The following is a 27089-nucleotide window of genomic DNA, read 5'->3' as shown; positions in this document are numbered from 1 at the left end:
GACTTTGCTTGTTTCTTTCTTTTGGGCCAGGCTCTCAGGATTTGGGTGACCTGCTCAGGGCAGCTCTTAAGAGGCCAGGATCCCGAGTACTACCCATTAACCTTCCCTGGTCCCCCCTCCACCCCATACTTAAGAACAGCCACACCACCCTTCTGCTGCTGCCCAGGGCTTCCCAGTTCATACTCGCTTGCGTCCACTCAGCTCTTGGGGCTTCTCATATTTCCGTTTCCTCCTTAGGTGCACATCATCAGACTTTCGGCGTAGGATGCTATCTGCAGGCACCTTTTTAGGGTGCTCATCTGACCTGCGTCGGGGAGCCTCTTCACACTCACTCCTCCGCTTGGCAGGCTCCTGCCCTTCCTTGTTGTCCCGGTTCATCTTCTGCTCCTTGAGCAAGGAGCCAGGCAGGTTGGAGGCATACTTAAAGCCAGGGCCACGCTTTTGCTTGTTGTAGGCCAAAAAGAGAGAAGAACAATCCAACTGTATATCTTTGAACTTGCTCTTCCTCTCGCAGCCCGCCGCACCCCACCTGACTGACAACTGGGGACAGGCCTGGCAAGGCCCAGCCCGTCCCTTTCTGCCAATCTGACCCAACCAGGGACTTGGAGTCCGCACTCACTTTCCCGGTCTTGCCAGCATGGTTACACTTCGGACACTCCCAGCAGTTGGGAAGCTCATCGTTGACCACACCCTCTGACTCCTTAATCTGAAAGGACAGGACAGGACTCAGTGGGCAGGGAACAGTGCCAAGAGGGTCCACAAGGATACAAGGTCTGCCTCAGCATTCATGCCCTCCCCCAAAGCTGTGTCTAGCCAAAGGAAAGGCTCTACCATGTGATTGTGTTATTTACTTTTGCTGAGCACAGGAGAAAAAGAGAAGCAGTAACTACCAGGAGAGGCTGGCTTCCAAAGCTATCAGGTGGGTGTGATGAGGGAATAAGGGTCAAAAACAAAGGCCCTCATCCCTTACAGCCCACAGATACGGATGCATTCTGGGAGAGAGACATGTACCAGCATAGAGTGGTTTCTTCCTTTCCAAGGTGGAACCAGCCGCCTGAGCCAGGCAGGCACAAAGGTCACCCAGAAGGCAGTCCTGTCCTAGCATATCACAGGAACCGGTTCCTGGTGCAGAGGCACAGGTGAGAAACCACCTGGCCTCCTTGGCTCAGGCCCTTTTCTCTCAAAAGCCAGAAGTCAGGATCCTTAATTTCTATCTGCTGAGATACTTTGGATCCTGCTGGAGTTCTGAGGTACTGGTTATTCTGAATAAACTGAATTTATTCACTTAGGATACTGCCCGAAACTCTTCCTGTCCTGGATTTATCACCTAACACAGAATGCCCTAGAAGTGAGGGTCCTTTAGGAATTCAGCATGACACCTGTATATCCTCACGACCTGAACAGCATTCTATAGGGAGGGAATCTAGCTGCCACATCATAGCCATTGGGCCCTAAAGCATGGGGAGAGGGCAGGGGGTGTTCAGGGCCCTTAGAGCTTACTTTAAGGCATCCAGGGTGGATGATCTCGTTGCAGATGGAGCACTCCATAAGCATGAAGTTAAACTTGCCTTCTTCCTCTTCCACTGTGTCCTCCTTCCCTGCCTCGCCACACACAAGGCACACGGCGGTGTGGGGCAGCACTGGCTGAGGACACAAGAAACACTGAAGTCATCAGGGAGTGAAGACAGACCCTAGTGGAGACTATGCAAAAGTTCTTCTAGGCTTGTCATGAATCAGAAAGCTGATCCAAGCAAATTTATTTACCTGTTTACATATTATTAGTACCTCTATGTGCCAGGTAATCTACAAGAACTAAGAATATAACAATAAACAAGACAGATCAAAATCTCTTGCACCCTCATCTTTTGGTGGAAGGAGACAGACAACATGAAGAACATATTCTGTTTATATACACAAATTTAAGTGTCAGACAAGGCTTCCCACTTGGAAAAGATCAGAAAGAAGTATGTCCACAGAGGGGCTGAAGTTCATCTTACCATTGGTATCAGGGCATAATCCACATGCCTGTTTCCAAGACCTCAAAAGAGGAATGTGGGGTCACACCTATCTTGAATAAGGGCAAGACACGATTTACCTTCTGAAGTAATGGTTCAAAAGCATGGGTGGGTGAAACTGTTGGGAGTCCTCAGGACTAGAGGCCAGATCCTGTCATTCAGGCAACCAGTCACTCAGGACCACATGCACACTGGAAGATCACCAATTCCGCTTCATGCCTTTATTAACTTCATGAAAACCTCAACCCTTGAACACACATCCTTTTCACACAGGAAGTATGCACAAAGTACTTCCCCATGCTGAGGGACTGTTATTACAGGAAACGTACATGTGACTAATGTGTGAGCTCAACTGAACACTAAGTTCTCCACAGAACATCATTTTCTTCACCCACCCACGCATCCACCCATCCATCCATCCATGCATCCACCCACGCATCCACCCATCCATCCATCCATCTTCAGAGGTTCACTATCTAGAGTTACCCTGCAGCCCAGGCTAACTGGAAACTCATGACCTACCTGCTTCATCCTCCCCTTTACTGGGATGACTGGTGTGAGCTACCATGTCTGGCTTAGAACATAATTTTTATTTTAAGCCGGGCGGTGGTGGCGCACATCTTTAATACCAGCACTCGGGAGGCAGAGGCAGGAGGATCTTTGTGAATTCAAGGCCAGCCTGGTCTACAAGAGCTAGTTCCAGGGCAGGCACCAAAAACTACAGAGAAACCCTATCTCAAAAATCCAAAAAAAAAAAAAAAAATTTATTTTAAAAAGTAGAAAAACCATTAGCTGCTGTTACATTTTCTTGAAGACCTACATAATCCTGTCATTTACAAAAATAAAACAAACTGTCAATTGGTACAAATGACAAAATTCAAGAATCTAAAAGCAAATGAGGTTTTCCTTCACCTGGTAGTCTTTCCATGGCCAAGAACAGGTTTTCTTATCAGAATAATGGCAACATTTACTATCAAATGTGATTCATTTGTATATGTTCAGAATATGCTGCAATCCTTGGGAAACTCAGCCTCAATAGACAGTGTGTAATGTTACAACATAACTGCGGAGCAAGGGCAAGACAACTTTTAGTGTAACAGTATAAAAATCTGACTGATACAGTTTCAGATTCCATTTTGCAATTAACTTAAAGAAGCTGCCGAAGGGTAGTAGGGGCCCATGCCTTTAGTCCCAACACTGAGGAAGCAGAGGCAGGAAGTTTGCTGTGAGTTCGAGATCAGAGCTAATTCCAGGACAGCCAAGGCTATACAAAGAAACCCTGTCTCAAAAAAACAATAAACAAACTAAACAATAAATAAAAGGTGCCACCTATGGGATTCTGTTTTTTTTTTTTTTTATTTATTTATTATGTATACAATATTCTGTCTGTGTGTATGCCTGCAGGCCAGAAGAAAGCACCAGACCCCATTACAGATGGTTGTGAGCCACCATGTGGTTGCTGGGAATTGAACTCAGGACCTTTGGAAGAACAGGCAATGATCTTAACCTCTGAGCCATCTCTCCAGCCCCACCTATGGGATTCTGAAGGCTTGAAGTTATGTTCCTCCCTTGTTCAACTATCTGTTGGAGGCTGAATTTTCTTAATCCTCCACCCAAAAGAAAATAACAGGTGGTATATAGAAGAAGCAGATATGAAAATAAAAGCCACAATGAGCCAGATACAAGAGATATATAGAAACATGTAATAGTGTCATTCTTTCCCCTAATTATTTTTATTTTTGAAAATAGAATTAGCTCTCATAAAAACATGTCATTTGTGAATATGCTTAATTTAAAATGAACTTAAAACATTTATTATTTCGCAATTGTATTTTCCAATATAATACTAGTAAACAAATAGCAGATAAACAATAGTTTTCTGGGGTCTTTATAATTTCTTAAGATCATATGATTTGAGAATTGCTATTATACATGATGATACACAGTGAGATCAGGGGCCAAGGCAAACAGATCTTCAGTTTTCTTGTGCTAATTAATGCCTAGTACACAGGGGAAGTACCATCATTTTCTTGTTTTGGTTTGGCTTTAGAGACAGGGTTTCTCTGTGTTGCCCTGGCTGTCCTGGAACTCACAGAGATTTGCCTGCCTGTGCCTCCTGAATGCTGGATTAAAGGCGTGGGCCGCCTCCACCAGGCTAGTACCACCAGTTTTAATTAAACTGCTTCAATTTATTTGAGGTCCTTACCTCAATATAAGCTGGGAAATATACATTCCATAGATAAATTAGAAAGTCTTTGTGAGGCTGGGAATGGTGACACAACACCTTTATTCCCAGAACTCAGAGGCAGAAACAGAGTCAGGTGAGTTGCAATGAGTTTGAGCCCATTCAATGTTACACAGAGAGACCTTATCTTAAAATCAAACAAAACAATCCACAATTTTAAGGAGTCTGTGGAAACTGCTGGTTTTGAGAACAATGTCACCTAGACCTTGGCACAACTGGAAGTGACCCACCTTTGCACAAGTAGAAAGATACAGGAAACCAATGTGATGTGCCTTATCTCTGCAGATGCCTGACAAGGTGCCTCCTTACAGTCTTGTTAGTAGAGACTCTGCTCGATTTCTCTATCCCCACATAGCTTCTTAAATTAGCTAAACATTTCCCCCCCAAAGACACTGCATTCTGTAGTCCAGACTGATTTGGCAACTGCTGTATTCAGAACAGGCTGGCTTCACACATTTGTCAATTCTCCTGCCTCAAACCTCTGAGGGTTAGCCTTCCTCTAACCTTTCCCCTTTAACTGCTTGTGATCCATATGCGTGCCCCCTTTTCCAGCCCTTCTTCTCTTGATGTATAAAGTCTACCTCCTCCCTGTCTCTACGCGGCTTCTCACAGACATTGTTGCTTCCCAAGCTCATCTCCATGCAAGAATCTCTAAGTCGCTTCACCTCTGGTGCCTCAGAATCAGTCTTTACCCTCAGACCTTCCTTTTGCTTCCATGGGTTGTTTCCACCAAGACATCCTCTAGTCTACTGATGACATACATGGCTGAACTCCTTGTTTTAGATGATGCCCTAACCCCCTCCAAGGTTGACAGTTTCCTGTGCAGTTTCCCTGACCTTGTTCACCTCATCAGGGTCCTTTCTGCCTTTTCTTGTCCTCCAAAAATCAGCCTTTGCTGCTTCAGATAATGTTGGAACACAACATTTCCTTGGGTTTCAGTGAGCTGTTTTTTTTCCCGCCCAAATAACAAGGCGGCCAACATCTCCTCATTCCATAACCTTCTGTTATTTCACAAAGGCTTCCTCCCCACACCCCCTAAGAAGGGTGTCTCTATATAGTTCTGACTGGACTGGAACTCTACATAGACCTGGCTGGCCTGGAACTCAAAAGATCTGCCTGTCTCCTGAGTGCTAAGATTAATTAAAGGTATGATACAGGTTCAGTTCCTGGCACCTGTTTATTTGGTGGTTCACAACAGCCTGTAACTCCAGTCCCAGGGGACCTGATACTTCTTTCATCAGGCATATACAGTGGTGCACAGACACACACATACACACAGGTAAAACACTACACAATGCATGCATATGGTGTATATACATGCTGGCAAGAGTCATGCATATAAGACAAAAGTAAATAAATCTAAAACAAACAACAACAAAAGAACTTGCATTTGATTTTGAGGAATAATATGCAGAATATATAAAGAACTTCTACAACTCATGAAAAGACCAAAAACCAAAAAAATAACTTAAAGATGGACAAAGGTAATCCCAGCACTCGGGAGGCAGAGGCAGGCGGACCTCTGTGAGTTTGAGACCAGCCTGGTCTACAAGAGCTAGTTCCAGGACAAGCTCCAAAACCACAGAGAAACCCTGTCTCGAAAAAACCAAAAAAAAAAAAAAAAAAAAAAAAAAAGGCCTTGAAAGAAGATATACAAATGGCTAATGTGGGGCTGGAGAGATGGCTCAGACATTAAGAGCATTGCCTGCTTTTCCAAAGGTCCTGCTGAGTTCAAGTCCCAGCAACCACATGGTAGCTCACAACCATCTGTAACGGGGTGCCCTCTTCTGGCCTTCAGGCATACAGACAGAATATTGTATACAAAATAAATAAATAAATAAATATTAAAAAATGGCTAATGTGTATATAAAAAGGTGTTCAACAGGGGGCTGGAGAGATGGCTCAGAGGTTAAGAGCATTGCCTGCTCTTCCAGGGGCCCTGAGTTCAATTCCCAGCAACCACATGGTGGCTCACAACCATCTGTAATGGGTTCTGATGCCCTCTTCTGGCATGCAGGCACACACACAGACAGAATATTGTATACAATACAGGATATTGTATACATAATAAATAAATTAAAAAAATTAAAAAGGTGTTCAACATCAATCATTATTAGGGAAATACTATTAAATCAAGAAAATAATATGGCCTAAGATGTAGAGAAATGGAATCTCTGTACTTCTCGTGCTATGTGAAATTGTATCACCACTGTGGAAATTACTCAAAGAATAAAAACAGAATTATGATCCAACAGTTCCACTTCTGCCCAGAGGACAGAAAAGGTGTTCAAAGTATTCATGTTTATTGCAATGTTATTCACAAGAGGCAAGAGGTAGAAACAACTCATATAGCCACACTCAGAAAAGAAAAATCGAAAAAGGTATGATATACATCTAATATAATCATGCATAAATCCAATATTACTCAACATTAACAAATTTCTGAGCCAGGTGTGGTGGTACACACCCATCCAAGCATGTGGGAGGCTGGTGCAAGAGGATTGTCAGAATTTGATGCCAGTAGAGTTACAAAGCAACACACGGCACAATAAACAGACATACAAATTTTCTTTTCTTAATCTGTCAGAACTGGAGAAAAAAAGAAAAAAAAAAAAACAAAAAAAAACAAAACAAATTTTCTTTTCTTTTTTTTTGAGGGGGGGAATGAGGTCAAGACAGGGTTTCTCTGTGAAGCTTTGGAGCCTGTCCTAGAACTCACTCTATAAACCAGGCTGTCCTCAAACTCAGAGATCCACCTGCCTCTCAGCTTCTTTGTGCTACGTGTGCCACCACCACCTGGCTCAAACATACAAAACTTTTAAATTAAAACAATTCTGTCATGTGTGACAACTGTATCTTTGAGCATATTATGCTAAGTAAAATAAACTACTCATAAAATGACACTGTCCACATTCACATACACATGCTATCTACAGTGTTGCAACTCTTAAAAACTGAAAATGTTGTGGTTTTTAGGAAGTGTGCTCATATGCCAGTATGAGCGTAGGGAAAAGGGGAAGGTGCCCAGGGCCTGGGAGTGGGAGCAACAGCATTCAGGGAGAAAAAGCTCACTAACCTAATACCATACTGGACTTAGACCAGTTCACCAGGGTTGAGGAATCTGGTTACTCCAGCTAAGCTAGCTTTTTAATGGGGCGGGAGGAAGACCACTAGGCCCCCAGGGAGCGGCGCTCAGGGAAGGCAAATTCTGAGAGTGTGTGGTGGAGGGAACTAAAATTGAACTCTAGGACTGTGTCAGGTTGCCAAAGAAGTGTAAGGTGTATGAGAGGCTGGCCAAGTTCTCCATGGGCCCAGATCCCCCATGCCATGTCTCATTCCTCTCCCTCTAGGACAAAACTGACCTCCCATCCAAACTTCTAACAACAAAGAAAGGATAGGAAAGAAAGGACCAGAATCATAGCAACTGTACCATAAACGCTGGCAACAGGATTCATGTCAAGACAGGCTCCCCAGACCTCTTTAATAAAGTACTCAGCCATTTCAAGAAGGGAAGAAGAGTTACAGACCACCAGTTGACAAACAGGAGCCTGACACACGGCAAGGCTACCCGGGTACAAACAAGGGTAGCTGAGAAGAGCATCACCTAAAACCCCTTATATCCCACAAGGAGCGCCTTTAGGGCAAGACAGACCAGCAAGCAGGAAGCAGAGATGATTGAGGAGGGTCTTCTGTCTATGTGTTACTTTCATTGGTGAATAAAGAGACTGCCTTGGCCTTTTAATAGTGTAGAAAATTAGGTGGGCAGAGTAGACAGAACAGAATGCTGGGAGGAAGAAGGCAGTGAGACAGATGCCATGGAGCCATACGCCAGGTCAGACATGCTGAATCTTTCCCGGTAAGCCACCACCTCGGGGTGCTACACAGATTATTAGAAATGGGTTAATCAAGATGTGAGAGTTAGCCAGTAAGAGGTTAGAGATAATGGGTCAGGCAGTGTTTAAATGAATACAGTTTGTGTGTTGTTATTTCGGGTGTTAAGCTAGCCATGCGGGGAGCCGGGCAGGACAAAAAGCAGGCCTGCCCGCAGCTCCTTCTATAAAGGAAGAAGGGAAGTGAGGTCAGACGCCATCGAGTCAGCCACCAGGTCAGACATGCTGAATCTTTCCCGGTAAGCCACCACCTTGTGGTGTTACACAGATTACTAAATATGGGTTAAAGCAAGATGTGAGAATTAGCCAATAAGAGGCTGAAACTAATGAGCCAGGCAGTGTTTAAAAGAATACAGTTTCCATGTTATTATTTCCGGGGCTAGGCTAGCCGTGTGGGAGCCAGGTGGGACGAAAAGCAAGCCTGCTAGCCTCGTCACTACACAGGGAAGTCCAGCATCCTGCTAGAAGAGCCCCTACCCATGCATCCCATGCACTCACCGCGATGCACTGCCGCATGATGCAGCTCTGCTTCATGCGCCCAGGGCCTCCGAATTTCTTCATGTCCTTGCAAAAGTGACACTCTCCGCACTCCGTCCGCAGGCAGGCCTCGCACTTGCGGCATCGCGTCCGGCGCCTGCGAGCTCCTGCTGTTGTTCGGTTGGCAGCCAACTTCACCGCTGAGGCTGGGCCCAACTTGCCCTTAGGCCGACCCACCACCCGGTTCTGGTGGAGAATAGATGGAACAAATGAAATGGGAGGCTCCAGGAATAGTCAAGCACCTAGGAGAGAGCTTCAGGTTGAGTCGTATACCCAAGCAAGAGATGCTTAAGTTGGCAATCTTGGTAGTGCAGAGATGGGATTCAGGACAACTAGATCAAAGGAAAGCAAGTCAAGTAAGCTCAAATTTTATGACAGGTAACTTTTTGAAAGGGGGAAACCTGGACATAGGCAGACATGTACAGTAGGAACACATATGGAGACATATGGAAAGTGCCGCCTGACTGGCATCCAAAGACTACAGACCAACATCAGATGCCAGAAGCAAGGAAAGATCCTCAACTTGAACCTCTGGAGAAAATTTGATCTTGGACTTCTGTTCTCCAAAACTATGAAGCCTATAGTTTTAAGCCCTCTACTAGCACAGCTTTAGGGTAACTTAACTACTATAGAAAACATCCCAGCTGTGCTGGCAGCCGCCCTGGCCTCAGACCTTTTAGACCCTGATGACTGCTCTGACATGCTCCTGCCCACAGTTAAGTGACACTTCCTGAGAAAGGGGGCACACCAGGCCACTGTCTGCTTCTGATACCTGTGCCAGAACACCAGAACATCAGAAATACATTACATAGGACCAATTCACTTTTGGGGAAGCTCAGGGGTCCAGCACTCATGAGAGTGTTTATCTCAAGCTCTGAGACAAGGCACAGAAGAGCTGACATCACAGGGATCCCATGCAACACTATATGGCCATTATATAGATTCCCTGCCACCCAGACACGCAAGGAGAATTGGGAAGCACCCTGAAGAGGACCCTATAACTTCAGAGGCCTTTCCTAACTGGGCTTCAAGTGTATTCTTCCTTTTGACTGGGAAAAATAGATCAAATAAAAATAAAGCACCACTCAACAGCTATAGTTCTTGCCTCTAGTCCCCAACCCTAGAGCCTCCTGCAAATCTAGGATGCATGGTGGACCCGACAAGACAACTACTGGGAGAAGCCCTGTCTCAAAAAAAAAAAAAAAAAAAAAAAAAAAAAAAAAAAAAAAAAAAAAACAACAACAACAACAACAAAAAAAAAACATTAAAGGCCTATGTAGAAAAGTTTGCTGGGCAGTGGTGGCACACACCTTTAATCCCAGCACTTGGAAGGCAGAGACAGGCAGATCTCTCTGAGTTCAAGGCCAGCCTGGTCTACAAGAGCTAGTTCCAGGACAGGCTCCAAAGCTACAGAGAAACCCTGTCTCCGAAGGGGGGAAAAATGACAACTACTGGGGCCACTGTGCACCAAGGCTCTGAGACAGGAAGGACATCATGGAAGAGAGTACTGTCTAAAGCAGTGGTTCTAACCTGGGGGCCGAACAACCCTTTCACAAGGGTTGCCTAAGAACATCGGAAAATATAGATTTTTACATTATGATCCATAACAGTAACAGAATTAGTTATGAAGTAGCTACAACAATAATTTTATGGTTGGGGGTCACCACAACATGAGGAACTATACTAAAGGGTCACAGCATTAGAACATTGAGAATGACTGGCCTAAAGCCTTTTGGAGCATGAGTTTACCGGGACAAGTTCAGTCCCTCTGCTAGGGAGGGCACTAGCTTAACTGCCACCTGTTTAAAGTCACTTTTTAGGCAACTGTTTATTCTCAGTAAACTTTGATAGTTTGCTAATATCCTAATCCACAGGCCTGCAGAGTCGTTACTGTGCAGTTTGCCAGCTTCCAGGGACCTCTGACCTCAGGGGCTTTCTAGGGTGCCCGCCCACATTAGAAAGAAAAGACTACCTTTCTCCATGAACACAGCCACATCATTAGTTACGATCTTCTCTCAAGCATACTCTCCTAGCAGTCTGTAACATTCAAGGTAGTTGTCATGCCTCTACAGGCTCAACTGCTAAGAGAAAAGGTCTGTGACACTCCCACCCTATCTACTCTGAACACTAATTTGCTCTCACAGGGTTTCTGGCCCATGTACCCTCATCTCCCCTATGATAGGAGGAACAAGGATAAGCAGGACCTCAGTCTAGAGGGCTACCCACCCACTAGTCACTCTTCCTTCAAGTAGCAGAGGCTTCCACAGACCCTCCTTTTCCTTAAAGTGAATCTGGGCTTCCCTGAAACACACTTAAGACCAGTTCTATTATCTTTAATGGAACACAACAGCCTTTATACTGCATATGTCAAGCCAAGTTAGGTCTGCAATCAAGTAAGTATATCACAACCAGAGAATGGCACACAGAGACTATGGGCCTGAGTTCTGAAAACTCAGCAACTGCCCAAACAGCAACAAGAGAGCTACCTAAAAATCAGCAATGCTCTCAAAAGTAGAGCCCAGAGGGTGTCTTCTCCTTACAGCACACTGTACCTACCTTCTACCAGGGGCCAGTGTCCTCACAGCTCACTCATCAAACTCTGACAAACATGGCAATGACAAGAGTCACTGGGAGCCTCAGGTCAGGTATAGAGAGAGGTAGCACGCCATCCAACTCCAAGGGAAAAACCAAGGAAGAGGGCTTATTTTGTTACAGGAAATTCTATAGACTGGTCTCTTTTATGAAAACAAAACTAAACTAAAGAAATTCAGTCCAGAGTTATGTTGAATGCCAAAGGCCAGAGGGGCTTACGTTCCCTTTCTAAAGCATTATTTCCTACCTCAACAAAGTGAATCGACCTAGACCTAACTAGCAGAGACATCCTGGAAAATGACAGAGCAAATGACAGAAACCTTCAAAGAAATTGTTTCCCAGGACCTCTCTGTAAATCTAGCTAGAGAAAGGCCTTGGCTATGGTTACCAGCTGGCATGTTAAAAGGAAACCAACTATACCCGTTGTGGTGGTGCACACCTTTAATCTTAGCACTCAGGAGGCAGAGGCAGGTGGATCTCAGTGAGTGAGGACAACCTAGCCTACGGAGCGAGTTCCAGACAGCCAGGACTGCTAAACAGAGAAAGTTTGTCCTGAAAAATCAAACCAAACCAAAACAACAACAACAACAACAACAAAACCCAACTAAAAAGCCAACTAGACGTAGGCACAATGGTGCATACCTTTCACCTCAGCACTCTAGTAAGTCCAGGCTAGTCTACAAAGAAAGTCCCAAGACAGGGTCATACAGAGAGGCACTGTCTCAAAAGAAAGAGGAACAAACAAAACATCCAACTAGAACTCTGAAGAACCAAGCAGAAAACCCCCACAGGAGCAGATACTAGACAAGTGTGAAGACAAAAAGGGAAGATGAATTAGCCAAAGTCACCTCATTTTGCCATGAAGCTTTTCTCACAATCCTCTGTGTAGTCCCCAAAGCTTCCAACACCAGCTCTGAACTCCACATTATCAATTATTCCACCACATGGAGCATGTCAGCTTCAAGATCATTTACTGATCTTTTTATTTAAATTCCCAGGCTGTCCCTGAATTATCAGGCAGCCAAGGGTGACTTTAAACCCCTGATCCTCTTGCCTTCACCTCTTGAGTGCTGAGATTACAGGCATGTACCACCATCTCTGGCAAATGCAGGGCTGGGGATGGAGCCTAGGGCTCAGTGCATGCTAGGTAAGCACTCTAGAAACTGAACTACATTTCCAGCTCTACTTGTTGATGTAATCAGCCCAAGACCCACATTTTTAATTCATTGAGAGAAAAAAAGGGGGAGCATTTATAGCTGGGTGGTAGTGGTGCAAACTTTTAGTCCAGTCCCAGCACTCCTGGGAGGATAAGCAGGATCACCATGAGTTCAAGGCTAACCTGGTCTACAGAGCTAGTTCCAGGACAGCCAAGGCTACACAAAGAAACTCTGTCTCTAAACAAACCAACCAACCAATCGAATAAACAAAAGGTTATAAAAACTAGAACATATATACTTTAAAGGGTTCTTTCCCCAAGACCAATTCAAAAGCATCTCCCTTAAAAGGAAATGTCTCACTGTGCAGCCCTGGCAGGCCTCAAACTTGTAGCAATCAGCCTGCCTCTTCCTCTTGAGTGTTGGGATTAAAGGTGTTCCACCACGACCATAAAGGAAATGTTATGCTATTCTAAATATTTAATGAGTATCTCTGATCTACCAGACAGTTCATGGGTAGAATCTCACTAATCGCACATCTATGTGACACACATACACACAAATGTTTTTTGTTTTTTTTTTTTTTAAATGATCAAAGTCAAAGCTAAGGAGAACTCAGCTGTATGCTTAGCATGCAGGAGACTCTTAAGTTTGATCCTCAGAACCAAAAATAAATAAATGAATGAATGAATGAATGAATGAATGAAAAGAAGTAGGAAGAAACAACAATAAAGTGGAAGGTTTTGGAGTTTGTGGTTCCAAAACTTATTACAAAAGGGCAGTCAATAATAAGGTGCAATGCTGGCACAAGAACTACAGATTATGGGAAAGAACTGAGGGTCTAGAAAGGAATTCTTTTTTTTTATTTAAACCAAATGTTTTTCAACAAGGACACCAAAAATATTCAGTTGGGGAAAAGAATTGTTTTTTCAACAAATGATGCTGAAAAAAGTGGAAATCCACAAGCAAAAGAATGAATGAAGACAGCCGGGCGGTGGTGCACACCTTTAATCTCAGCACTTGGGAGGCAAAGGCAGGTGAATCTCTGTGAGTTCGAGACCAGCCTGGTCTACAAGAGCTAGTTCCAGGACAGGCTCCAAAGCCACAGAGAAACCCTGTTTGGAAAAACAAACAAACAAACAAAAACAAAACAAAACAAAAGAATGAAGACAGCCGGGCGGTGGTGGCATACGCCTTTAATCCCAGCACTCGGGAGGCAGAGGCAGGCGGATCTCTGGGAGTTCGAGGCCAGCCTGATCTACAAGACCTAGTTCCAGGACAGGCTCTAAAACTACATACAGAGAAACCCTGTCTCAAAAAAACAAAACAAAAAAACCCAAAAAAAGAAAAGGAAAAAAAAAAAAAGAATGAAGACAGGACCCTACCTCACACTATATACAAACACTACATACAAAATATAACTCCAAATGGATCAGAACCTTAAGCATAGAATTAAAAGAATGCACAGGTATTTCAAGAAAAAAAAAACTAGAAAATATCTGCATGTCATCTAAGCAGTAAAGGGCTAGGATATAGATGGGTAGTGTAGTGCACGCCTTTAACCCCAGCACTCAGGAGGCAGAGGCAGGCAGATCTCTATGAGTCTGAGGCCAGCCTGGTCTATAAGAGCTAGTTCCAGGACAGGCTCCAAAGTTACAGCGAAAAAACAAAAAACAAAAAAAAAAGGGGGGGTGGGTGGCTGGAGAGATGGCTCAGTGGTTAAGAGCATTGCCTGCTCTTCCAAAGGTCCTGAGTTCAATTCCCAGCAACCACATGGTGGCTCACAACCATCTGTAATGAGGTCTGGAGCCCTCTTCTGGCCTGCAGACATACACACAGACAGAATATTGTATACATAATGAATAAATAAATATTTAAAAAGGGGGGGTGGCTAGATACAGAATAAAGGATTCTTAACAACTCAATGATAAAAGACAAAAATGTCAACTGGGCCAAAAGAGAGCTAGGGAGGTAACTCAGTGGTTAAGAGCACTGCCTGCTCTTCCAAGAGTTGGGTTCAATTCTCTGTACCCACAAGTGACTTAATCACCTGTAACTCTAGTTTCAGGCAATCTGATGCCCTCTTCTGGCCTCTATGGGCATTGCATGTACACAGTGAACAGACACATGTGCAGGCAAAACAATTTTAACAGCTATCTCTTAAAAAATATAGAACACACAAATGACCAACAAACAAGGACAAGATGCTCAGCATCACTAGCATTAAGAGTTTGCCATGTGCTCTGGGGATTCATTCATTAACCCCCTCATTCACATATTCACCCACTCATCCACCCACCCAAGTGTTTTCTGGCTGTAAATTATGAACCAGATTCAATGCTAAATTCTAGAACTACTGAGATGAGTAAGCTCTGTAGCCTACTCGTAAAGACATTACAGTCTGGAAGGAGAAATACAGAAACCACGTAAATTAACATGATGATACTACAAGCTAACTCTGAAGTGCTAGTCACTTTTTAATATATTTGTATCAATAGCTTATTATAAAGTAGGAATTGTGTCCATTTACAAATAAGCAAACTCTAGACAGTGCAGTTAAGTAACCTGCCCACTGTCACAGTGCTGATAAATGAGAAAACTAAGCTATGAGCCTAGGAAGTAACTCTAAAGCCTGGATTCTGGTATGCAAACCCAGAGGAGATGCCTCATCTTCCAGAAAAGGCAGGTCGGAAAGACCAACACAGACCAAAGCAAATGTGATTCCAACGGCAGTAGAGGGAGAAGAGGACTCCACAGGACAGTGCTGAGGATGGGGTTAGGGAATGGATAGTCTAGGCAGAAGGAAGGAAAAAATAGAGATGTGAAAGTACATGATACATTCAAGAACTACAAAAAGCTCAGCAAAACTTCTGGAAAGGAGCTCCGAGGTAGAAGGAACCTAATCTGCAAGGCCTCCTAGGCCACGGTTAAGAAACACACCCTGTACTTATAGGACTTCACACACAGGGGCAGAGGACTGTGCTCTGGCAATAATATAGGGAATGAGATTTCATGGGAAGTAAGCAAGACAAAATTTGAGGGTATGAACAAAATCAGCACATGATAACAGCAGGGGACAATTCGGGATTCTGGTAATGGGTAGAACATAGGAGTGCAGGCAGAGTGAATTTCTGTCTGGCCTGAGCAACAGGACGAGCAAGGAAGTCAAAGAAGTGGAGGAAACAATTTGCAGGACCTAGGAAACAAACCAAAGCAAAGATACACATCAGGAATCAACATCATGTAAGGGCTAAAGTTGTACCAGGGATTGCATCAGGGATGGTGAGGTTGAGAGGGCAGCCAGAAGGAAAAGTCTTTGATAGCAATCCTAAAACTGAAAATATTAAAGTGACCCCAACCAAGACTGATCCCTCCAGGAATGCCAGGATGACAGGAAAAGCAGCAGAAAGTTGCTCTCATCAAGAGCCAGGGAAGTCTCAAGAAACAAATGGTCGGCCGGGCGGTGGTGGCGCACGCCTTTAGTCCCAGCACTTGGGAGGCAGAGGCAGGCAGATCTCTGTGAGTTCGAGACCAGCCTGGTCTACAGAGCTAGTTCCAGGACAGGCTCCAAAGCCACAGAGAAATCCTGTCTAGAAAAACCAAAAACAAAAAAAAAAGAAAAAGAAAAAAAATAAAAAACAAATGGTCAAGAGTTTCTACAGTGGAAAGATGGACCTGGATTCAATTTCCAGTACCTACATGGCAGTTCACAACTGTCTGTAACTCCAGTTCCAGGGCACCTGACACCCTCATACATGCAGGCAAAACACCATTGCACATAAAAAAAATTTTTTAGTGGGCAGTAGTGGCGCACGCCTTTGATCTGCATACAGGAGGCAGAGGCAAGCTGATCTGAGTCTAGAATAAGTTCCAAGACAGCCAGAGTTACAGAGAGAAACCCTGCCTTAAAGGAGGGGGTGAAAAAAAAAGGTAGTCAAATCAGGAGACACAATAAAATGTAGCTAAATGTTTCTACAATTAAGACAGCTTTACAGGTCTGGTGGGCTCACAGCTACTTGGAAGGCTGAGGTAGGAAGATCAAACAGAGTAAGTTGAAGGACAACCTGAGAAACTAGGTGAGATTGTCTCAAAAAGTAAAAAGAAAACAGTAAACTGTGCAATGGTGGTACACGCCTTTAATCCCAGCACTCAGGAGGCAGAGGCAGGCGATCTCTGAGTTCTGAGGCTAGCCTGGTCTACAGAGGGAGTTCCAGGACAGCTAGGACTGTTACACAGAAAAACCCTGTTTGGAAAGGGAAAAAAAAAAAAAAAAGGAAAGGAAAGGAAAAAGGAATAATAAAGAAAAGTGAAATAAAAGTAGAGGAAGGGGCTGGAGAGATGGCTCAGAGGTTAAGAGCATTGCCTGCTCTTCCAAAGGTCCTGAGTTCAATTCCCAGCAACCACATGGTGGCTCACAACCATCTGTAATGAGATCTGGTGCCCTCTCTTGGCATGCAGGTTACATCGAGGCAGAACACTGTAAATAAATCTAAAAAAAAAAAAAAAAAAAAAAAAAGATTTAAAAAAAAAAGTAGAGGAAGTGGCCAAGATGGCTTAGTGGCTGAAGACACCTGCCACCATGCCTGATATTCTTAGTTTGATCCCAAAAGAACCCACTCCTTGCACATGGAAAGTATGGCCATATATGTATGTACACACAGAACAGACATAATTTTTAAAGGGAAGACTGGGTAGCTCAATGGTAGAGAACCTGCCCACTAAGTCCAAGAACCTGAGTTCAATTCCCAAAGCTGGGTTAAGAGGACAGGCCTAAGCTTCCCACCAACCTTATCCCCCTGTACAACACAGCCAAGCTGCCATCAAATTCCTCAAGCATAATGGACATGCACCCCCCACACATACAAATAAGGTATGACCAGTGTTGTGAGTCCTGGGACACATCATACCTGCAGGCGTTAAGGAAGGTTCTGGGTTTGTTTATGTACTGAGGGTAAGAAGGAAGAAGATAAAAACACCCAGGGGATGAAGGGACCTCTGGAGAACCCAAGGAAGCTAAGAACTTTCCCTAGAAAAACACACCTAATCACAAAGTTGTCAAATTTTCCCATACATCTTCAGATAGGTTCAGGGACCTGCCTTGCAATTTCACTATGAGCTGGGTATGGTGTAGTAGCCCACTCCTATAAATTAAAATTTGGGAGGTGAACGGAGAGGAACCTCAAGGTCATTCCTGGCTACCAGTAAAATTGGAGGACAAGAAAGAAAAGATGGGAAGGGGAGGCAGAGAGATGAAGAGAAAAACAGAAAAAGATTGAAATTTCACTATTTAAGAGCTAGCAAGATGGCTCAATGAGTGAAGGTGCTTGCTAAGCCTAGTGACCTGGGCTTGATCCCTAGGGCCCATATGGGAGAAGGAAAAAAAAAAATCCCAGTTTGTCCTCTGACCTCTACACACACACACACACCCAAGAATGTCATGGCATATGAACATATGCATATACAATCACACACAATAAATAATTATTTTTAAAAAAAAATCCGTTTAAGAAACTATAATGCCAAGTTTATTGGCATAATTTCAGTACTCAGGAGACTGAAGCAGGAGGATAAAAAGTTCAAGAACCTGGGATATATTAAGAGGAGATGCTGATGCCAAAAAAAACCCAAAAAACAAAAAAACCTTTGAAGCCGGGTAGTAGTGGCACACACCTGGACTCCCAGCACTTGGGAGGCAGAAGTAGACAGATCTCTGCAAGTTCAAGGCCAGGCTGGTCTACAGAGCAAGTTCCAGGCCAGCCAGGGCTACACAGAGGAAACCCTGTTTAAAAAACCAAAATTAAACAAAAATCCCAGTGGGGACAAAAGTGATGAAAAAATGTGATGGTAAGGAGGGCAAAGTGGACTGAGCCACAGCCTGAAGTACCTGCAAAATGCACAGTGTCTGGGCTGACAGCAACTCTGCAAGGACTGTGAGAAAACCACGGCTGCTGGAAGCCTCGGCTTAGAATGTTGTCTGCCTAGTAAATATGAAAGGGGAAATCCTGCACTAATGGAAGCCCGCAGAGAACTTCTCTTGCTAACTGCTCCAGAAGGGCTATCCCCAGCTTGGCCATGCAAAGAGGAAACACTACCTGGCTACAAGACTAGGCCCCTTCCTAACAGCAGTCTCCCCCAGAAAGGGCAGCACCTCAAAATGTGCTCTTCAGCCCAGAGACAAGCTGGCTGTGCTGACTCAGAACTCGGGGAGGCCGAGGCAGAAGAACTGCTCCAAGTTAGGGGCCGCCCTGGAGAGCACTGCAACAGTAAGGCGGCGAGCCGCTGTCCCAGGAACCGAAGCAAACACAATCGCTCGGAGACTTCTTATCCTGTCAAGGACCCTGGGCCAGAGCAGCTAACAGGAACTCAACCCAGATGGACCAAAGCCGCTAAGACACCATCGGATACTAAGATGTTCTGATGCCATGGCAACCGTAAACTCTTGGCAGACCTGAACTATGTAGGAGTCGAGGCAGGGACGATGGAGCATGATCCTGAGAGCTTTCCACAGGCAGGGAGCGCGGCCCGAGGGACAGGCGGGCCAGACCTCCAGACCCAAACCTCTTGAGTGTGCCCGGGTTCATCCGGCCAAGAAGCTGGAGACTCAGCACCACTCGGAGGGTGGGCACGCCGAGGAGCGGGCAGCAGGGCCAGGAAACCCAACACTGAGCCCTGCTAAAGGAAACTGCGGACCGGCAGGCTCGGGGCGACTCAAGGGAGCCCTTCTGCTTACTTCCTCAGGGTGTGTGTGTGTGGGGGGGGGGGGTCCGATGTGTTCGCTGGAACATCCTCACCGCTACAAACAGGCACCTGGCTCCCAGGGGCCGGCGGAGCCCGCAGGATAAGGTGACCCACCCGGTCCCGACTCCGTGGACATGTCTACCTGGCGGCCCGGCTGCTGCAGACGCTATCTCGTTCACACGGTGGCTCTGGGCTCGGGCTAAAAGCAGCAGCACTTCAACTTTCTTCCCCGCTGTGCTCAACGCGAGCCTTGGGGCGAATCTTCGCGGTCAACACAGCCCGAGCTTTGTTTTCCACGCACAATTCTCCCCGCTCCCTCGGCTCGGGGAGAGGGGCTGCTGCGCTGCCGGCCGCCGAGGCCGAGAGCTCTCGCCCGCCGGGTTCCGGATGGCCCGCGCCTGCCACGGCTCGCACCCCTTCCTGTCTCGGCTGCCCACGGCGGGCGAGCGCGCGGCGACCAGACAAAAGCTCGGGCCGTCGGCCCACGGGCCGCGGGCGTCCTCCGGCCCCGAGGACGCCGGTCCCGGTGCAACTTCGACCGCGGGAGGCGGCGGGGCGCCGGCGCCGCGGGGCCCGCGGAGCCCCGCAAGCGCGTGGGCCGCGGGTTGCCGAGCCGAGGAGGGCGCGGCGCGCCCCGCAACTCACCCGCGGGGCCCGGGCCCGCGCCACCCGACGGCCAGGCCCGCAGGCCCACATTGTCCGCGGCGCCCCGTCCCGCCGCACACGCCCCCTGCCCGCGCCCGCCCCGGGCCCACCGGCCGCGGCCGCCAAACTTTCTCCTCAGCGCGGCGTCGCGGCCGCCTCAGCCGCCTCAGCGCGTCAGGCAGGAGCTCGCCGGGTCGAGCTGCGGGTCCCTCCCTCAGCCCCACCCCGGGCCGCCGACCTGGTCGGGCTCCGATTCATAGTCGTCGTCTTCGGCGCTCACGGACATGGCCATGGCTCATGGTGGGCCCAGACTCGAGCGCGCTGACATGGCTGGAGCGCCGCCGCCCGCAGGGAGCAGGCTCGGCTCGCCCTGGCTAGCGCTCGGGCTCCCGCGCGGCGAGGGAGCCACAGCCGCCGCGCGCCTCGCACGCCCGCGCGGGAGGGGGCGGGGCGGGGCCGGTGCTCATGCATATGCATGAGGCGAGCCAGGAAGGGGCTGGCCCCCCGGGCGGGCGGGCCAATGGCGCGGCCGCGGCGCTCGGCCCGCACACAAAGGGAGCCCGGCCTGTGGTGACACGGGGGCGGGCCCGCGGAGGGTTGCCGCGGGGCGCGTAGCGCGGGGACTCGGGCTGCGTGGGGGCGTGCCCAGCGCCCCGCCCGGCCGGGTCCGTGCGCTGCGGGAAGCACAGAGGTGGCTGGCAGGGCGCCTCCGCCGCCGCTGCCACAGGAAATGCACAGCCGGCCTGGGGTGGGGTCTTTTGTGTGGTCCGCAGGGGTGTCTCTGAGTCCCGGTGCACCGGGTGCACCGGGGCCCGCCCTACGTGCGACGCCAGGCACGGGTCCCCAGGTCTCCTGCAGCAGATCTGCCCGAGCTCGCTCGGAGATCGGGATCTGATGCCTGCGAGTCGCAGAGGCCCCCTACCCAGAGCCTGCAGGCCTGCCGGGCTCGGGAAGAGCTGGGGCCAGCTCCCTGGTCGCTGGAGGAGCCGCAGCCTAGACGTTGTCCTCTCTGCTCTTCCGTTTGCCTTTTCAGGTTGAAAGGCAGCGTCAAATCTGAGGTGGTGCAGGCTCCGGCCGTCTGACTAAGAGCTGTCAGAGAGAATGCCCCAGAATCGGCCCCGAGGTGGGCGCGCCACCCTCTTGGAGGGAAGCACGACTCCAGTGCCAGGAACCTGACCTCAGAGAGGTTACAGGTGCTATTGCAGTTCTCAGAGCTCAGTAATCCGACGAGACTGGCCAGGAAGATTGGCCGGTGAAGGATTTGTCCAACACGGCAGAAAATCGTTCCCTCATTCCAACAGAAAGTCTACCGGCATTTATGTCAACAACCCTTCCCCTGAAAGATCCGTTAGTGACTTTTAGATCAGATGACCAATGTTATTACAGGCACCAAAATTGCTGGAACACAAACCAGCACAGGATAACTTAGCCGGACAGTGTGATGCACACGCCACACACCCATTTAAGATGGCACTACGGACACCTGGACTTGCTGTCGCTCCATCTATAAAACGGGAAGGATTTACTGAGAGGCTTTCTCAAGAATATCCAATAGCAGCAAAGTCAGATGACCAACATGTCATGGGTATCCAACTGCTTACTCTCCTCTAGGCCAGAATATCCACAGGAGGGACTGGTAAGTTTGTTATGGCCTGGGCTGTCCATGAAGGCAGGATGTGTGGAGGAGACCTTATAAATTAAAACTCATGAGGCTCCTAGGGGGGTCGGCAGGAGTAAATAAGTGGGATGTTAGTTTCACTTTATGGCTTTCAATAGTCTCTGAAATTTATCCACCCACCGACACTATGGAAAAACTCCCAGCTGACTTGCTCTTTACTGAACACATCTTCACTTAGTTTCCTCTTCCGTTTTGTATTGTTCACAGTCCAAGGTTACAAAAAAATGCAAGCCAGGCAGTGGTGGCTCACGCCTTTAATCCCAGCACTCGGGAGGCAGAGGCAGGCCGAACTCTGTGAGTTCGAGGCCAGCCTGGTCTACAAAGGGAGTTCCAGGACAGGCTCCAAAGCTACAGAGAAACTCTGTCTCGAAAAAAAGAAATGCAAAAAATGACCCCCCCTCACACTTCCCTCCACCCACAACGCTGCCCATGTATGAGCTCTTAGGAAATGCTCCACCCAGGAAGAAGCTGGGTAAAGAAATTAGAAGGATTTGGGAGCAGGATGGTAACTATAGGTCTGGGGAGCACTTGAGTGGCACCGTGTACTTGTCTAGGATGTACAGGCCCAACCTTCCATCCCCAGAAGAAGAAAATGCTTTTCTTTCTCTGCCACTGGTCATACCTGCAAGGTCAGAGACATCCAAACTGCATATTACATCAGGAGTAGCCTAGAAATGGGATTTCCCCCCCTCCTCACAGGTCTCTGTTAAGTCCACTTAATAGAACTGTCTTTGGGTTGATTTCCTATGAGGACTCTCAGTAAAATGACAGAGTTCTCTAACCATGGCTCAACAAAGAGAAAGGGAAAGGGGGCTGACCACAGAGCTGCAGGGAACACCAAAATCATTCCTTTCATCACACTGGTTCAGAGCCTGAAGGGGCCTTGGCAGGGGAGTCCATGGGAGCTGAGTGAGGGTTGGAGAATCCCTTATCTAAACTAACATCCTCTGGAGAAAGTCCCCACGCGAGTGCTGGGCTGAGCGCGCTGAGATCACAGTCTCATTTAAGGCCACAGAATAGGCACTGTTCACTGTCCCGCGAGTTGTGCCCCAAGGCGTAGCTAAAGAAGCTGAGGTGAGATTCTGCTAGGAAGAGAAAGGATCTCATTCCAACTTGATCCTGGGCCAAGGAAGAAGATGCAAAAGCCACAACAAACTGGTTTTCATTTGGCCAGTTTTGGTGGCCATGTTTTTCAGTTTAACACTCAGGAGGCAGAGGAGGAACTCTTGTGAGTTTGAGGCCAGCCCAGTCAGGACTACATATAGGGTCCTGTCTCAAACACAAACCAAAAGACTGGTTTGTCATGATCCACCTGACATGCTGAGAAAAAACACTCTTACTAGATTTGTTCTGTTGTGAGATGGAAGTCCTTTCTTATGTGACCTTGGCTTGAGCAAGCACTTGCAACTTAGCCCAGGTTGGTCTCAAACTCACAACTATCCTGCTACCTCAGCCTCTAGAGTTCAAGAATTCCGGGGTCATCAATGCAACCCAATCCTGCTAGATTTTTATAAATTGTGAACTCTGAGGTTACATGCAACACCGAGGAGGGCAGGTGTAGTCAACTAAGCCGTCCTGATGTCTGATCTTACCCGGGGAGACCAAAATTGAGTAATTCCTGGGCTGGGCTACCTTCTAAACAGAAGGACCTGCCAGCCACAATCCAAGCCTCTTAGGAGATCCTCTCCTGGTAGTTCAAGGGCTTCTTCTATCTCTCCCAACCAAGCTTCCTTTCACTAACTGGTGCAATAATCCAACATCTGTTCTGTGTTGATAGGGTTCCAGACTGTATACTGTAGACATGATGACATCCCTTACCCAGCAGAATTGCTGTCTTAAACTGTATTGCTTCCACTGAGCTTTAGCTGTTCCTTACTTGACCCTGAAGAACTGAACACTCTCTTTGCTCCACATAGCCAGATCTGGTCTTCAAAAGTTCTCAAAGCTGATGCCATCCAGCCATTTGATGCTTGCCCTGAGTCAGGAGGAGCCAGAGCTTTCACCATGTCATGAGGGGGAAAAAAAAAAGAAAGAAAGAAAACACCTGGATGCCAAGTCCTCCCAGGTCAGAGGAGCCACTCACTTTCTCTTTCTCTTTGGGTGTCACTGAATGTCCTATAGGGACTTATCAGATCTTGAGACCTCAGGAATGTTCCCTGGGTCTGCCCAAGTTTAGACTCATCCCAGGGTGGGGAAAAGGCAATGTGCTAAAATAAAAAGAGAAGAAGAAACATCAAAAGGGGAAGCGGCCATAGATGAAAGACAATATACCTACAACCTAGAATACAATGCAAAGGCAGGACCTGCACATCTAAGATTTGTAACTGTTCTTTATAGAGCAAGCTACAGAATGTGTGTGTAGAATATATCATTTAAATTGAACTTGGTGATATGCTGAGAATCCCAGCCACTTAGGAGGCAGAGTCAGGAGGATGACAAACTCAAGGTCAGCCTTGGCTACCTTCAAGGAAAACCAGAACAAATTAGCAAGAGCTCTTATCGAAAATTAAAGGTACATATCAACTGGGCACTGTTGATCATGCTTTTAATCCTAGCACTGCAGGCAGAGGCAGGTGGATTTCTGTGAGTTTTATATCAGCCTGGTCTACCTAACATTTTAGGACAGCCAGAGCTATATAGTGAGACCTGTCTCAAATAAAAAGAAATTAGAAATTTAAAAAAAAATGATTAAAATAGTAAACGGTGGAAGGAGAAGATGGTAATTAATACCAACAGCCCCATCACCTGGGAGGATGAGGAAGGAGGACTGAGAGCATCTGGGGCCATAGAAGCTATCTAGAGAGTTCCAGGCCAGCCTGGGTTACATGCGATCCTGTCCCAAGACACAACAGTAACAAAAACAGGGATAGTGATGGAATGTCACCTACACTGCCCTCACACGGCTCTGCCCAGCCATCCTGCAGGTAGACATTTCTGAGATAACAGAGCTTTAAATGCACAGTGCTCTTCTTATGGGCCCAGTCTGTCATCTTACTGTATTTTATGTGGCTTGGTTCGTGCACAATAGCTAAGCACACAGCCTAAGAAGGAGCTGTACCCTGGCCCTTCCGGTCTTATGTCTTTCCATCTACTCCCAGCACTATAAACCAAAGTCTCATCTCTCATTCATTCATTCATTCATTCATTCATTCAATTCATTCATTTTGGTTTTTCAAGACAGGGTTTTCTTTAACAGTCCCTGCTTCCTTTTTTAAAATAACTTATTTATTTTCATTTATTTTATGTGCATTGGTGTTTTGGCTGCATGTATGTCTGTGTGAAGGTGTCAGGTCCCCTAGAACTAGAGTTATAGACAGTTGTGAGCTGCTATGTGGGTGCTGGGAATTAAACCTGGGTCGTCTGAGCAATCTCTTCAGCCCCCCACCCCAGCTTCCTTTTATAGTCTTACGGCTCAATGACTTGCTTACAGTAAAACTTCAACTAATATTTTTTAATTTTTTTTAAAATTTTATTTAATTTTATGAATGAGTGCTCTGCATGTGCACCTGCATGCCAGAAGTGGGCATCAGATTCCGTTGTAGATGTCGTGAGCTGCCATGTGGGTGCTGGGAATTGAACTCAGGATCTCTGGAAGAGCAGCCAGTGCTCGTAACCACTGAGCCATCTCTCGAGCCCCAACTTAAACTAATTAATGGGTTTGTTTACTAATGAATTAAAGGAGCAAACAGCAATAAATAAATAAATAAATAAATAATCCAGAGTGCCCCTCTTTCATTACATGGTTATTATTCTCCAAGATAGAACCCACTAACTCCCGCAAACAGAAACAGACAGAGCTTGTCCTCTGGGGTCATCCTGATGCACGATGGCATTAACGTCCAGCAGCAATGAAGAACGTATGCTTCATTCGTTTTACTATTTTTTATACTATTTGCCTCTCTGCAATAATCCTTGCCTCGCTAAGTGGTAAAAGCAAAATGGTTTGCTATATTACCTAGGCTAGCCTCAAACAAATGATCCTCTTGCCTGAGCTATCCCAGTTATCAGGTTTACAGGCTTGTAGCACCATGCCTGCCTAGCAAAAAGTATCTGTGACATTTGTGAATCTTGTCACATACCAAATAGGAGTCTAGGAATACCTAGGAAAACTGGTTAGAAGATCATCATTTTGACAAATCAAGGCTTCAGTAATTTCAGTTAAAGAAATTACTAATGGGCTGGGCGGTGGTGGCACACACCTTTAATCCCAGCACTCGGGAGGCAGAGGCAGGCGGATCTCTGGGAGTTCGAGGCCAGCCTGGTCTACAAGAGCTAATTCTGGGACAGGCACCAAAGCTACAGAGAAACCCTGTCTCGAAAAACCAAAAAAAAAAAAAAGAAATTACTAATGGTACGTAACTGCTTTTTAAGACACATTCCATAACATTTAAAAACCACATATATTTATTATATGAGTATTCTCTCTCAATAGACTGAGCTTTCTTTTAAATTAAGGTTCCTTTCCTAATTGTGCCTCTTTAACAAAATCAACCTATAAATGTTTACATGTACTGAAAGATTTGAGACTATGTAGAAAGATGTTTAAAGAATTAATTTAATTTAATGGATGACTAGACCTAAGAGATGGTTTCCCATAATCTATCCCGATCAAAACTGGTCCTGACTTTAAAAGTCACTTTTGGGGGCTGGAGAGATGGTTCAGTGGTTAAGGGCACTAGGTGAGCCAGATGTAGTGGCTCACACACCTTTAATCCCAAATGCTGGGTGAATCCCTGGGAGTTCGAGGTCAGCCTGATCTACAAAGCGAGTTCCAGGACAGCCAAAGATACACAGAAAAACCCTGTCTCAAAAAACAAACAAAACAAAAAGAACACTGGCTGCTCTTATGAAACACATGAGTCCAGTTCCCAGAACCCATATGGCGTCTCTCAAAAGCACCTGTAATGGGGATTATTCCAGGGGATCCAATGCTCCTCTTCCGGCCTCCACAGGCATCGAGAATGCATGCTGTACACCAACATACAGGCAGGCAAAACACATATACTGAATTTAAAGTTACTTTTCTTCCTTTTAGAAACAGGGTTTCACTCTATAGCTCAGGGTGCTCTGGAACTTGCTACTTAGTTCAGGCTGATCTTGCTCTCTTTGAAATTTTTGTTACATTTTACTAATGTGTGGTATGGGGTCATGAACCTTCAACTGTGCACCCCTGAAGGAGGTAATAGGGCAGACTGCGGGGGTAAGGTTCTACCGGGTGGAACTGAAGCACGGGGATCAAATTCAGGCTGTAGGCTTGAAGGCTGACACCCCCCACTTTGTTTAGTTTTCGTTTTTTTTGTTGTTTTTGGTTTTTTTTTTTTTTTGGAGACAGGGTTTGGAAAAGTTGAAGGTTAGCCTTCAACTGGGAAATCGGCCTGCCTCTGCCTCCCGAGTGCTGGGATTAAAGACCCAGCTTGAAGGCCGTCATCTTTACCTACTACTGATAAACCCTCCTGCCTCAGATTCTTGCGCGCTGGAGTCATTTATCTCCCTACCAAGCCCCGTGAATATTAAGTATAAATTCATGCAATTTGGATCAGAAAAGCAGGTTTTCCTAGGGGCTGGAGGTGGAAGTTAGCAGAGTATCCTATCTAC

The 27089-nt window shown here is 46.5% G+C and overlaps 1 protein-coding gene across 6 annotated transcripts in view; it reads right to left on the bottom strand.

Moving 5' to 3' along the window:
* Positions 1–27089, bottom strand: part of Kdm2b (lysine demethylase 2B) — a 128294-nt gene that overhangs the window by 12196 nt on the left and 89009 nt on the right. For 5 of the 6 annotated variants that reach the window (XM_057764151.1, XM_057764152.1, XM_057764154.1 and 2 more), the window contains 4 exons: positions 8649–8873; positions 1501–1644; positions 620–706; positions 184–444 (listed from right to left, as the gene is read on the bottom strand). In XM_057764151.1, coding sequence (XP_057620134.1) covers positions 184–444; positions 620–706; positions 1501–1644; positions 8649–8873 — 717 coding nt within the window. Of the gene's footprint in view, positions 1–183; positions 445–619; positions 707–1500; positions 1645–8648; positions 8874–20054; positions 20216–27089 lie in introns of those variants that run through there. The other variant, XM_057764156.1, reaches the window with a different exon arrangement.

Source organism: Chionomys nivalis, chromosome 3 (genome assembly GCF_950005125.1).
Source record: "Chionomys nivalis chromosome 3, mChiNiv1.1, whole genome shotgun sequence".
Lineage (NCBI taxonomy): Eukaryota > Metazoa > Chordata > Mammalia > Rodentia > Cricetidae > Chionomys > Chionomys nivalis.
The sequence above is the reverse complement of the archived record's forward strand: the minus strand, read 5'-3'. Positions and strand labels throughout refer to the sequence as shown.